Source organism: Colossoma macropomum, unplaced genomic scaffold (genome assembly GCF_904425465.1).
Source record: "Colossoma macropomum unplaced genomic scaffold, Colossoma_macropomum, whole genome shotgun sequence".
Classification (NCBI taxonomy): Eukaryota; Metazoa; Chordata; class Actinopteri; order Characiformes; family Serrasalmidae; genus Colossoma; species Colossoma macropomum.
The window spans coordinates 32,730,830-32,745,784 of record NW_023494806.1 but is presented as its reverse complement, the minus strand read 5'-3'; the positions used below and the strand labels follow the sequence as shown (position 1 = coordinate 32,745,784).

The 14,955-nt window shown below is 39.7% G+C and overlaps 1 protein-coding gene across 1 annotated transcript; it reads right to left on the bottom strand.

Moving 5' to 3' along the window:
- Window positions 1-28: 28 nt before the first annotated feature.
- oclnb (occludin b) lies at window positions 29-14,038 on the bottom strand. The gene is made up of 9 exons (XM_036598655.1): window positions 13,906-14,038; window positions 12,528-12,621; window positions 9,828-10,488; window positions 8,918-9,082; window positions 7,970-8,088; window positions 6,277-6,381; window positions 5,436-5,607; window positions 5,251-5,292; window positions 29-2,941 (listed from the first exon to the last, which is right to left on the bottom strand). Exons 1-9 carry the CDS (start codon window positions 14,021-14,023, stop codon window positions 2,843-2,845), a joined length of 1,575 nt encoding a protein of 524 aa, XP_036454548.1. The 5' UTR covers window positions 14,024-14,038; the 3' UTR covers window positions 29-2,842.
- Between the last annotated feature and the right edge of the window lie 917 nt (window positions 14,039-14,955).

Sequence of the window (14,955 nt, the reverse complement as noted above, 5' to 3'; positions counted from 1 at the left end):
CACTGATACAGACACGGCAGAAATATCGTTCCGATTTTTGATCCGTTTATTTATTTGATTGCATCGCGTCACACTTTCGTCTCCTTTATTAAAGACAGTAAAAATACAAAAGACCTCGAACATACACACAAAAAAGAGAACACAATACACTTCGTACAGAGTTTCACTTCGATCAGGATATGGCTAAATCCTATGTGAGGGTCCATCATCTGCATCTGAACGATGAAAAGTATTAATTCGTGGCCTCAACATGTTAATTCGTGGCCGCGCCTAATCACGATGTCACTTTAGGGGCTCTGTACATGTTGGATTATGAGACACAAAAAGAGGCACAAGACAAACCTGGAACGTCACAAGCTTGAGCTAAAATGAATGACACGAAATCACGATCATTCAGATACGACAGAACCGTGTTGTAGGAAAAGGTAATAGCTTAATAATCTGACAAGTTACTGCTAAACAACAGAAATCACAAATGTACAAAGTTATAAAATAAAAATAATAATAATAAAAAGAAACTAAATTAAAATCTTTACATGTTCATTTACTTATTTCACTCTCAGACCCCCAAAACAAACTTCACAATTACTTTTTCCAGATGGTTTGTGATCCGAAGAGTTTGCCGGTGTACCGGTCACAGTTCTAAAGTGCTGCGATTTCTTAGGTTAAAGTCTGGGTAAGATTAGTGACCACTTAAAGAAATAAGTCCAGTGAAAAAGTTAATTCACACAAAAATTCAGAACTCAAGATGACTGCGATGGTTGTTTTTATCTGCACGCTGTACTTTTGTCCACTTTTGGTAGACAGTATCTCAGAAACAGCAAAATCAAGTCTGAGACCGTATTTTTAACAAGTTCTCGCCAACTTGGCCTCGCTATGTTACAGAAGTGGCCGCTCACAGTATAAAGGGAGGAGTGGACAGTGAGGAGATGACTGTGAGGAACGCCCTCAGCTAGGTTAGCTTCAGTCTGAGAATCAGCTAGCCATGCTAACTCTGTAGTGCAAAAGCTTTTCTATGGCATTTAAATTTGGTTGATAGTTTCTTTGTCTGGCCAAACGCTTTGATGTAGAAACCTCTATTTTTTATTGTTGCTAGCTGTGTAGCCTTTAGCTTGCTAACTAGCAAGCTAGCAGAGTAAAGAAGTTGTATTAGCAGTAAATGATAACAAATGGAGTAGCTGGCTACTTTAAACTTTGTGTGAACACAGAAAATGTAAAGTTATGCGTTTGGCCAATACTCATGACCAATTGAGAAGGAAAAAATCCATTTGAAGATCCCTCCAGTTCGTAATTCCCACTCTGAAAGTTGGAATTTCCCCACAAAATGCTCTGACATCCCTAAGCTGCAGTTCCATGACGTTGTTTCAACATGGCAGAGCAGACAGAACAAGAAGGAATAGCGCATTGTTTTTAGCTTTTTAGGCCTTTTGAGGTGATGCTTGTGCCTGATATGCTAATTGTGTACTGCTAAACACTGAGGCCTACTTGGACAATTATAAGGTCATTCTGTACAGGATTTTTACCAAACTGTGCACTTTTGGTGCTATATTAACAAATAAATCGCCACAGCCTACGTCCGCTTTTTAAATAAATGAAGCATTGACCAAACCACTCTTTCAAAGACTGTTTAAGAGCTTTTAATACACCCACAGCAGCCAAATGAGGGCTAGTTTACTGTGAGCGTCCATTTTTTTTTATCTCAAACAGTAAACGCTTTGAGGTGGGAAGCAAGTCTGAAAAGTCCCTGAGTTCCTGCTTGTCATCTTTGTAAGCCAATTTTTGGGTTTGAAAAGGAAATAATGAACTTTTTTAATGAACATTTGAACTAATAAAGTAATAGAACAGCCCTTAAGATGGCGCCGTGGATTCCCAAGAGGAGAAAAGACGAGGGCTTGCGTTGGAGAGCAGAACAAGGAGAACAACTTGGAGTGAGGTTTAGGCATCCAGTTTACGTTATGCTAACTATGCTAATTATGCTAAGTGGTGAGACATTAGCTTCCATTTCTTCTTAGCTACATTAGCATTGTGGCTCCTTTAGACCCCAAATGCGTCTTGGCTGACTGTGTACATTTTGGGTAATGGGGAAAACTGCAATCACTTTTCCTCGCCCAACTTATTTCTTGAAGTATGTATTTGTCCATGTTTTTTTCTAGTTCTCTCATGATCTGTTTTTTAATATTTCAATCTAAATTCACTACAATGACTAACAATACTCTGTTTCTAAAGCTACAGCCGCCTTGTAACAGTGAGTGCTACTGATCCTGGCTCGAAAGTGAGCCCATATTTATACTTCTCAGAGTCAGTGTGCTGATCTCAGATCAGTTTTGGTCTGTTTTATATTCTAAAGAACACAGTTATGTGAAAAGAAGTGAGGGCTGTTCACAGATCAGAGGTTTTTCCCTTTTGTGCTGCTCAATAAATATGGAAATATGGGTGTGGGAGTGCAGGAGTGTTGTAACTTCAGCCATGTCAACACAGAGGAGGCATACATGTTCTAAAAAAACAGCAGTGCAATTCTGTTGTGTACAGTCAACTTCAAAACAAATGACGCTTTTTAGCCAACTGTGAGCCAAACATTGACCCCAACTGTGGCTGAAGCTGTACACCAAAAAACGGCTACTGTACCTGGAATAAGGAATAAGAACTATTCAAAAAAGAAGAGAATAAAAGTTACGTTAAGAGTCTAATACAAAAAAGAAAATAAAAACAGATTAAAAAAAAGCACTTTGTATCAGGTTCGTAGCGGCTCAAAGGCAACGTGTTGAAATCAACAGAGAAGGTGACGTCCAAACGAGCAGGAGTGTGGAGCAGGCTGGGCGAGAAAATGACAAGACGGAGCTTCTCACGGTCTGCGGTCATAATCGCTGACCCTCCGCTTGATGTGGGACAGCTTAGCTTTCAGCTGTTTGCATCTCTTCTTCTTCATTTGGTATTCTGCTGACTATAGAGGAGAGAGATAATGAGATAAGAGTTATTAACAACAAAAATGAAAGTGGATACGATTACAGACTGATTTTACTCTTTCTCACAATCCAGAACTAGAACATTTAATGCGATGGTTAGGCCTGTCACGATTGTTGGATAATCGTCTAATCGTAATGATTAGAGATGATCGCAACCATTTTCCACAGTGGTTAGACTTCACAGTCATATTATGCTGCAACAAACAGAATGTGAATGGGGTGCACTGAATTGTGGAAAGTAAAGATAAATAAAAGAAAGAGTTAAATGTTTTCACTGAAACGTCCTGGAACTTACAGTAACAAAAATGTTCTAACTTCTAACTTGGTGTTCTAGCATGTTTAGAGATTTGGCAGAATGGTCAGCATTTCTATAGGTCCATGAAATTTTCACGGAATGTAAAGGGCAGTTGATTTGGACAACGTGGACAGCAACAACTTTATAGAGGAGCACTGCAATAGGATGATAGAGCTGGAAGTTTTAGGAAAAGTATCTATTTTTCAGACCAATATTGTGCGTGCAATTTAAGTGTGATTGTTTTCTATGAATTAAACTCGAAAACCTCCAGAAAAAAAAAACAGCACTTCAATATTTTGAGGCAGTTTTAACTTAAATTGGCCCACCTAAACCTTGTTAAATCAAAGTTGATGCTCTAGCGATTTGAAATGATACAAACATGAACAACTACTCCAACACCAACTAGCCAACATCATTACAGCCATAGCTTCATTATATTCATATAAAATTACTAAAATAATCAGAGAGAAAAAAATATTTTTGAATATTAAACGCACATTTAACTGGCTAACATTACTTACTACAACAATGAACAGCACATCATAGCAGTTAAGGCTAATTAACCCTTTTACAGCACTAGCTGTAAATGTCGTATCATAGTCATCAATAATTTTCTGTTACTTTGGCCACGACGACCTTACATGTGATAATATTTTCATTGCTGCTGGAGGACTTTGGGATTGGCATTTGGAGAAATGTGGCCTAGTGACTGCTGATACAGCCCCCACAGCTATGCCCCTGTTGCAAGCTGCCAGAGATGTGGCCTCGACTCACATGATTTGAGATTCAAGCCACGAATTTGATGACTTGTGACTCAACAAAATCAACAAAGACTTGAGCCTTACGAGGAAAAAAGACCTGATTCTCTTTTCTCTTTTATTCGCCAGCTTCATATATGAATTTTCTGTTACACCTTAAATGGTGTAGATGTTACACCCTGGTGCTCGACTGCTACACCATTTAAGATGGAACAGAAAATTCAAATGACGCTAATTTGAGCATTGTACGTCCATCATTCTGCTGTCTTTTCTGTAAATTTGTGTTCTGGTTTCTGCTGTTTGTCATGAAACGTCATCCAAACTAGTGGCTGTTTTAGACAGCTGGGCTAATTTCAGAGCTAAGCTGATGCTCCCAAAGCCTCCCAAAAAATCAACTAAAACTTAATTTTTTGTATGTTTTTTTTGTGCATGTCCATACATGGTCAATAAATGGATCAGCGTGTTGAGCTTTCTGTGATCTAGCGTGTTTCCTATCACTGTGTACAAGAAGCTCTATGCTGTCTTTATTGTTGGATGCACTGCGATAGATAGCGAGCGTGCACACACATTCACACTTTGAAAGTGATTCGTGCACAACAATAAAAGACTGTAGTGTAAAATATATTTGTGTTTTCTTAGATGACATTCTTTACATTACAAAACAGATGCAGCAACAGCACTGAGAAATTGTTATTAAACAAAAAGAGCAGATCAAATGGTGGAATAAGCCAGACTTTTGCATTAGCTTAAAGGGACACTTTGGCCAATATCAAATATATAACCATTGCTTCATCTATAGTGAACATGCCTACTCACATCCCATAGCTGTGGTGCAAGTAGTCTCTAAAGGGAGATTTCCAGGAGTAAAGATTAGGAAAACCCCCTTTTGATGATGCATCTCGAAGGTGGGAGGAACAACTGCTATGAGGCACATAACTGAGAGCCGGCTATTTGAATTGTAAGCTGAACATCATATATCTGTATTCCAAATGGCTGTATGACATTTTATGTGATGCAAGCTGGGTATCATAGTGAGTGAACACTGATGGACAAAAACACAAAAAAGACTGAATTCTGCAAAAGTGATGAGGCTGAGGGAGGCGATGCTACACTACAGAATATTATGTAAGATGACAACATATCAAACAGCTAGTTTTAGGCTGGCAAGTCCTTTTAAACGGTTAGAATTTTGACATTCAGTGTCAATATTCACAAAAGAGAAGGTGTTCATTACCCTCTTCAGGTTCTTCAGTCTGTTATACTGCTCCATGGCATCCTGTTACGGACAAAATGTAATTTTCCATTAATAAACAAATTTAACAGATATTAAAAGGAATATTATTCATATTGCAACTGTTTTCATTGTGTTCTTGGTGGCTGTCATTCAATCTGTAGTTTGGATACAGTGAGGTCCCTCACCAAGAACTGTGGGCTTCCCTCCTGCAGCCGGTCCAGCTCTCGGTCCACCTCAGCAAGGCCAATGTTGATGTCGTCCAGTTCAGCCTGCAGCCGCTTGTACTCCATGTGGTCCCTGTCAAAATGCCGCTTATATTCCTGCCTCACAACATCGTTAGCGATGGGAGGGAACTCACTGTAAGACAGAGAGAGAGAGAGAGAGAGAGAGAGAGTCAAACATACAATAATGTAAAAATATTACTAGGAGAAGATCTTAATGCCGCTTTGGCTGACCGATACACGAAGTGGGTAGGAACAGTAATGATGTATCAGCAACAGTTTTTGCGTCTAAAATAATGCTCACACATAAGAACATACAGATAATGCTTTTCAATACACACAGTAGTGCAAACGTTTGGAATCACCATTCACAAATTTCAAATCATGTATGATGCTTCTGCATCTTTAAACAAACTGTGTCCCTATCTGATCCGAAGAACAGTGTTTCCTTCCCACAACAAAATACAAGTGTGCTGTTTAATTTTCTTCACGGCAGTGTGGGTACCTGCATCGCTCTGACTTTGATTCCACAGGTAAAGGTGAGCACCTGTGAGAATCCTACAAAACACCATGTGCCTTAGTTAAATAGTCATAGATCCACAGATAGTCAGACAGACAAGTAGACAGACAAGTAGACAGACAGACAGACAGACAGACAGGTAGGTAGGTAGGTAGGTAGATAGATAGATAGATAGATAGATAAAGTAAACATGTCTATGCTGATCATTTGCGATGAGGGGATCTGAACTGTCACCTAACTGTGCCTGTGTACGTTTTTAACCCCTGTAATATCAAAGCTCCTCACTCGTCATAGTCAGTTTCGTCCAGATCATCAGCTGATTCCACTCCTGTATCGTAGTCTCTCAGTTTACTCTTCGTTACGCTCAGCACGCTGGTCAGGTCGGAGCCGCTATGAACAGAGAAGATGTTACAAACTGAGAAACTACAACATCCAAAACTGCAAACAACCAAAGCAGAACAGAAACAAAAGAGGCCAGGAACGGAGAACAAGGAAACAAAAGGAAATTGCACCAAAACAGAGTCCTCAGTTTTAAAGGCACAACAAATAATATTTATGTGCTCTTGTGACTCATTATTACTCTAGATGAACATTAGTCATTGTTATACGGCTGGAGGAACAGAAAATAAAAATATATATAAATGTGATGATACTAAAATAAATAATATCCTGCATTTTGTAAGCTTTCCTTCCTTGTCGCTGTGCAACATTCCATGCCTACCATTACATACAGTTCCTTATAGCAAACACACTCCTTTAGTTTTAGATTTAAAGCTTTAGTTTTGGTTGCAGATTTTTTTAAGTAATATTTGTTCAAAATGAGTCTCTATCTTTTATTCATAGCTTATGATATGACAATGATAAGATATGACACATGAGAAGATCTCATCGTCAAACAAAATGGTAAAATCTGCATTACTAATCAGGTTTTATGTGGCTTGATCAAAACAGTTTCACTCCAAATAAGTCAGGGTGAGGAAAGTTTGCTGATGTGAATTGTTATTTGACATTTGAAACATCAGATTCTAGGAACAGCCGAGCAACATCTCCTCGCAGAACAGGCTATTCGAGTTCCAGCGAGGAACAAAGGAAAGTCCTCCAAAGGTGCCACAAAGCAAACATTCTCAAAATTCTTCTTTTTTTGTTCCACTAGCCACAGTCACCTTTAGCAAATCTTTGGAGCCAGACATGCGTGCATACTCATACATTCACAGCGCTGCTCTTCATGTCAATGGCAGCCTCAACAAATAAACAGCACATAAATATAATACGTTTTCCAGTATTTAGTGTGTCTCCACACACTAACTTTATCTTTATCACAGCTTCCATTCTTTTCAGGTGACTCACTTTCAGTTTTTCATAGAAATCAGCAGGAATATTTTTCCACACCTCCAAAGTTCAGTCTCTAAGTTGGTTGTACTTCCAAGTAATCCCAAACACATTCAGTGATGTTGAGGTCTGGACTCTGTGGTGGTCAGTCCATTGTTCTAAGAACATCAGCAGCTTCTTTGTTTGATCTTTTGTGTCTATTTCCTTTTCTCAGTGAGGTTCTTCTTGACAGCTACACATCCTTTCAGACCCATAGCGCTGAGTTGTCTTCTCACAGTGGAAGGATGGACAGAAACACCTGTGGATGTTTTCAGATCTGAAGCAGCTTGATATTCTCCTCTCTCTCAAAGATGAAAGCTTTAAGTGTTACTTATCTGAAGGGGACAGTTTCAGTGTCTACCAGGTGTTTCAGGTGGTTGTTAGGAGTCCCATTTTCTCTGTAGCTTTTAATTGTTTTTTGAACTTTTAAAAGTTTTGAAAACTCCTGTTTTTCTGCAAGTAGAGTATCTTATATCTAACCTCAGAAATATGTGTCTCTTTGAATGGGAACATAATGTCAGCAGTGAGCTTGTCAGCATAACCATATCAACCATTCCTATTGGTCCATTCATCACAAAATGATGCTCCACTATTGAGGGGAAAAACTTACCCGGGAAGATAGATTGGTTTCTGAAAATCTGGGCTTTGGTCGAGATAGCTCCGTGATGCACCGACCTGGTCATTGTAGTCGTTCACCAAAGCCTCTGGCTCCCCAGACACGTTAGTCACCTGTAGAGAGTTAGTTTATCCATAATTATCTCTGGCTTTCGAGTACAAAGTGACCTAGCTTTCATTTATTTACTAAACAGCCTTTGGGTTCCCACATCTATCACAGTGTAGAGGAAACACTGTATGAAAAAATGTCACTTAAAGACTGAAGTCAATGCTTTTGAGAAACTAGGCGCATGCTATTTGATCAAAGCAGCCTTCAAAAGTGGGAAAATATTTATTTCTTATTCATGTAGGTCATATGAGGTACCAGAGCTGCTGCTACAGCCAACCAGCCATCTCTTTCTCTCTATATGGTAAACAATCTGCCGGAACCTTTAAACCAAGAAGAAACTGGTTCCTCCAGTTCTTCAGCAGATACTATCCACAGATAGCAGGACGAAACTACCACAACGTTTACTAAACCAAGCAACCAGCAAGAGCTTTTGTCCAACCAGCTGATACCAGATCAAGGAATATTTTCTCCCTGAGGTCTTCTCGACTTTAAATAGATATTTAGAACAATGTAGATACTCGTGATTCACATTTAGAAGATGGAGGCTGGAGAAACCTTCCCTGGTTTACTATTATTTAATAATTAAACAAGCAATCTTGTTTCAATAACCTTATTTTATTACTTTCTAATCTTATTTGGTTGCGCAGAACCACTCCAAAGTGGAATACCAATTAAACTGCCTCGGGGGCTGCTGGACACACCCAGAAAATGGACATGAAACCAGTTTTTCTTTCTCAATCTCCCTGCACTCTTTGGAACAGTCCCGCCACCCCCACCCCTCCCTCCCGGTCATATTTAAAACCACTGGCCAGTAAAGATGGCTGGCCGACTCACCCATTTTTCCACACCATGAGAAAAAGTGTCATTGAAAAGTTTAGGCTCCTCCCAGTACACGCGGTGTCTGCCGTAGCGTCTCATCTCCTGGCGGGTCTTCACGGAAAACACCAACAGAATGATCAGCGCCACCGCCAACAGGAACCCCAAAACGATGGCAATGGCCTAGAAGAAAAGAGGGAGTTATGAGACTCTTACAAGTGGGTCTAAAGCCTAAAAACACATAGTCAACAGAAAGACTAAATGGAAAACGCTGAGGACGGCTCCTTATGATTGCTTTATGATACATTTCAATACGATAGGAGTTTTGTATGTCTGGGCACGTCTGACAGGGCTGTGTTGCCAAGATGACCACTGAGTGGACATTCCAATGAAGACTTTGCTCTGACTACAGGCAGCAAGGTCAAAATATAAAAGGTACATTTCCCAAAATTGGTGCTTTACACTAGTGCTCGACCAATTTATCAGTTGGCATCAGGTTAACATATTACAGCATAAAAAAAATAATGTGAACAAAAATTATAAGCGTTGCAATATGAGTTCAAACATGAATCGGAAATCAAAGCACATTTTCCTTCCATATCGCATTCGCGAGTGAAACATCGTCTGAAGGAGGGTCTCTACATGATAAGTGGAGGTGGGAGGGGAGGGGCAAGATCATGGTGCAAGATCATGAAAAGTCAGAGGTCGTCTTTAAATTCTGATAGAAAAATTACAGGAAAACGAAAAAATTGCTTTTTTCAATGATACGAGAGATTGCGCTTAATATGAACTAACAATGCGAAGAAAGGGCAATTGAAACAGTCAGTAAAGCACTGTTCAAAGCTATTGGAGTCTGTTTACATTTTGAGCATATGCTATCCATTACTCTATACTGGTCAGGCCCCAGCTTCAAAGAACGCTCGCTCACCTCCTGAGGTTCCACCACACAGTAGTGGTACATGTACTGGTTGATGAAGATGCCGGACGCCTGGGGTTGGTTCTGGTACTGGGCGCAGAGCTGCCAGATCATGTTGTACATCATGGAGCCGGAGGACTGGGCCGTGGGGTTGACAGCCACCAGGTAGACCACGCTAGCGATGAGCATGAGCACGGCCAGGATGGCACAGATGATGATGCTGGCCAGGTAGAACTTGTGTGAACGGGCCGCGTTCTGCCTCGACACCACCAGGATGAAAATGACCAGCACGGCTATGAAGGTGACAGCCGCGATGCCGATGATGAAGCCCTTACCGGTCAAAGGATCCATGTAGTAGCCCCCTCCGTATCCCCCGTAGCTGCCACCATAGCCTCCAACCCCACTGCCATACGAGCCCCCCGCACCGCCTCCATAGGCACCGCCTCCATAGCCGTAGCCCATGCCCATCCCCAGCCCACCCATGCCCATGGCTTCCATGTCGTAGTCCCATGCTAGAGTGGACGCCACGCAAACGAACAACGCCACACACATGATGATGATGATGATGCACATGATCTTCATCACGCCCGGAGGCGACGTCCAGCGGTAGTAGTGCAGCATGTGCTCGTCCGGGTAGGGGACCGAGAAGGTGTGGCGGGAGGACCGGTGGTGGCTAGAAGAAAAGAAGGACATTTACAGTCTTAATTAGTCTAAAAAAGACTTCAAAAGACGTAAAAAAGGTGCTTCAAGGGTTCTTTAGTTAAGAAAATGGTTCTATCTAGAACTATGAACCACGCTTGATTCTTTGCATCATGAAAGGGTTCATGATGCAAAGAATGTGCATGAATGTGCTATAGACAATTCTGTCGTTACAAGCTTGACACTGGTACAACAGAAGAACCCTTTCTGGTGCTACATAGAACCATTTTCAAATAGGTTCTATATAGGATCATCTACAGCACATTCTCCATCTACATAGAACCATGTTCTTTACTAAAGAAGCCTGGAAGCACCATCATCTTTAGAGTTTAAGAGAGCAGCAGGTCAAAAACTACTTAAGCGTCAGGTTCATTACACACACTCAAAAAAGATGGTTCTTCAAAGATTCTTTAGTAAAGAAAATGGTTCTATATAGAACCAAGAACACTCAAAGAACCTTTTGCTCAATTATAGGTTCTCTGCATCATGAAAGCGTTCTTCAGATTGATGGAAAATGTGCATAAATGTGCTACAGATGGTTCTATTGCAAAAAGCTTGACACTAACAACAGAAGAACCCTTTTCAAAAAGGTCCTATATATAACCACCTACAGCACGTTCTCCATCAATCTGAAGAACTCTTTCATTATGCAAAGAACACTTTAATCACGCAAAGGGTTCTTTGAGTGCTGATGGTTCTACACAGAACCATTTTCTTTACTAAAGAACCCTGGAAGCACCATAATTTTTGAGAGTGTAAGAGAGCAGCAGGTCAAAAAGTATTTAAGCGCCAAGTTCATTACACACTCAAAAAAGATGGTTCTTCAAAGATTCTTTAGTAATGAAAATGGTTCTATATAGAACCATGAACACTTAAAGAACCCTCTGCATGATTAAACGGTTCTTTGCATCGTGAAAGGGTTCTCTAGATTGATGAAGAATGTGCCATAGATGTAATATAGAACCTTTCTGAAAAGGGTTCTATATAGTACCAAAGAGGGTTTTTCTATTGTTAAAAGCTTGACGCCCTCATAAATTCACTTTCATTTGACCTCTTTATCCCTTATGATTAAACAGGCTATTTTTTACTGTCCCTTTAAGACTGATATATGTGAATGAGCTCTATTCTGATTGGCTGCCCAGTACTGTGCCACATTCACAAAGCACTGCGTGCTCAAATGCAATGATATCACAAAAACTGAATTCAAACCAGGCTGGTTTTGTTTCTGTGCCTTTAGGACATACATGTAAATACAACAGGGCCGAACGGCTGCCCTGCACTGCTCTTCATTCACAAAGCAGTACGGGCTGAAATGCTCAGCGTGAATGGGCGGGGTTAAACTGCTGTAGGCTGAATCCGTGGATCTATGACATCCACAAAATACGATGAATTCAAAATGGACCATATATGTTCACATATATACACTGTATGGTGTGCAGTGAACGGTTCATTTTGAAACTCAAGCAAACAACATAAAACTGTTTTATTTAAGCAAGAAATGTGGTTTTCCCTGCCCTGCGATGGACTGGCGACCTGTCCAGGGTGTATCCTGCCTTCTGCCCAATGACAGCTGGGATAGGCTCCAGCACTCCACCGCGACCCAGAAGGATAAGCGGTTTAGATGATGTATGTATGTATGTATGTATGTATGTGGTTTTCCATGACACTGGCCCTTTAATGTCAGCATTTCATTGAAAGAAGCTCTGAAAACAAAAGAGAAAAGCTTCTGCACTGAGGGACTGTTGAAGGAATTGTGAGATGTAGACGAGAAAATGATGAAATCTCACACTTTTCTGATGCTAATTGTATTCAGCGACACTTGACTGAGACGTAAAAGATTTGTGTGAGACAATATTCACCTGAGGGCGGCTTCTCAGGAGCCGAATTTCAGAAAAATATAGCTTAAGTCTAAATAAGTAAGTGGCTGTAGTAATCACTCACGCATGCAAGCCTACCTGTGTTTAAAACCATTTTTAGGGCTATCCTGAGCGATAAAGCATAAAAAGTACTTACGTCCTCTTACTGCTGCTGTGTTTTTCTGAAGGCATGATGGACCCTTGGGTTTGTCCTTGTCCCGAAAGTTTATATAAAGCAATGAAAAGCTGTCCTGTGGAGTGAGATGAAAGCATGAAGGTGAGCAGGTTAATGTATAATTAATCTCACTATTACTGCCTATAAGTCAGAAAAACAGAAAAATGACGAACACATTCAAAGTCAGTGAAGAGGTGAAGAAGAAGTTAGCCTAGGACTAGGTGGCTACACAGAAATGAAAGGGGAACTCCACCAATTTTTTAAATTTCTGCATGATTAAATGATTATCAAGTCAACAAAGTCATTCAGAGTGGTTTGGTGTGAAACGCTCCATTCTAGAGAAACTTACATAGTCAGAACTGTTCACAGTGGTGCTGATAGGAACCAGACGTCCACCTCTTTATTTTAATCTGTTTGTGGTGGAGGACTACATGAAGGGTGTTCTAAGGCAAAGTAGTCCCCAGAGAAAACGTATTATTTTCAGATTTATGAATATTTAACATCATCAACATTACATATAAAAACTCAGAAGACTCATGTAGGTTCACTGGTGGTTTTAGATAGTAAAAAAGGCTATATTTGTGTTGTAGACATTGTGTCCCCTGGTTCCCATCACCACCACTGTAAAGACATCCAAATTCGTAATTTTCTCTACAAAATTCATGTCAAATTATTTCACATCAAACCACTCTGAATGACTGTTTATAGTATGAGCCACTGAATTATGGAGAAATTTTGAAAGATCGGTGGTATTCCCCTTTAAATTAGCACAGCACAAGTGTTGCAACAGCTACTGAGCTCCTCTTCGTGTTCGAATTTCCCGGTCCACCTTAAATGGTGCAGTACTTACATTAACTTCAGCACTATTTAAGGTGGAACGGGAAATTGGAATAAAAAGCCAACATCGCTGCGAATGTTTAAGGTTAAATAAGAAAAGAAAAAAACGTAATAAACGACTAAAAACACACAAAAGTTAACCTTAAACGGGTTAATAATGTTAACGTTCCTGTCGTTTGAAGGAAACGGTCAGTGGACATTTTAAACCAACGTTCCTGTAAAGTCGTCAAATGTCAGTCAAACGGATGAAGAGCAGCACAGACGACACTCGAGTGGAAAAAGAGTCGAAATGAAGAAGAAACTCGGTTTACACGACTTAAAAATAGTAAAATATTACGGAAATATATATTAATATTATACGAAAAATCCCCACAGCGCGTTCATTTATCCAGCTAGAGTAAAATGAACACACTCTCTCTCTCTCTCTTACTCTATCATCTATCTATCTAAATTAATAAGCGTTAATAAAATAATTTACCTAATAATAGTATAAATATGACTGTAAGACTGCATAACAACTCACCTGCTGCCTCTCCGTCCTCACCACAAACACAACTGTGTGGAAAACAAGCTCTCTCTCTCTCTCTCTCACTCTCTCTCTCTCTCAGGTAGGAAACGCCCTCAGCATCATCATCACCCATCCTCCCTTTACTTTTGCTTTTTACTGAAGAATTAGATAACCGTGGTATCTATAGTCGTTATCAAATATGAAATGTGCAAAAAAATCAGTCATTTTAATATATTGTATTATATGTATTTCTAAGCGTGACCTGTTATGAATATTTGTTTATAAGCTGTCTACGTCATACTGTTTTATATTTATAGTGTTTTATACCTCTTGCTGCATGTTATTGCCGTGTGTGACTGTACGCTACATCGTCTTCGGATAATAATAATAATAATAATAATAATAATGAAGAATTAGTTCGTGCCTGTAATTCGCTGCTCTCGCCACTGGGTGTCGCTTCAGCGCGTCTGAAATTATGGCTGAATTTTTGTAAAACAAAATTTTGACAGATTACAGGGTCAAAAAAACTCACTTAAAATGATTTAAAACGCATGTGCTAGATTCGCATCCATGTTCCTCAGTAATTTTATACTAAAATGTTAACAGTGCAACAGTCAATAAACGAGAAATACAGTTTTTTAAACCCATTTTTACTACCTATTATTGTTCATTTATTCAGTACAACAGTCACAAATTAATTTGATTTTATTTGTCTGTACTTTTTTATTCATTCATTTTGTAAATATGACTTTTCGTTTGTGGATATTGTTACTGTCGTCTCACTGTAAATAAAGAAAAGTGAAGTAATATATATTCCATATAAAATAGCTTTCATTTTTTGTTGTGTCAATAAAGAGTGATCGACCTATACGTTAAACCACAGCAGTGCTAAAGAATAACAGGTAAATGTTAAGAGTTAAAGGCTTAAATTTAATTGATGACGCAGTGCTGATAAATCAGGGAAACGACCATCAGTGAGTCAGTCGAAACTGGGGCGTGGCTTATTCCAGCGCCCCGCCCACTTTAAAGGGGAAATCTGATTTTAAAGTTTCTGCGTTATTTAAT

What these genes read in the sequence shown, in the direction of transcription:
- oclnb (XM_036598655.1), bottom strand. Translation starts at nt 14,023, where the DNA reads ATGGGTGATGATGATGCTGAGGGCGTTTCCTACCTGAGAGAGAGAGAG. An exon ending in GACGAAACTGACTATGACGA is followed by an intron (nt 5,608 to 6,276) that starts GTGAGGAGCTTT and finishes TCTGTCTTACAG; the next exon opens with TGAGTTCCCTCCCATCGCTA. An exon ending in GACTGAAGAACCTGAAGAGG is followed by an intron (nt 2,942 to 5,250) that starts GTAATGAACACC and finishes TCTCCTCTATAG; the next exon opens with TCAGCAGAATACCAAATGAA.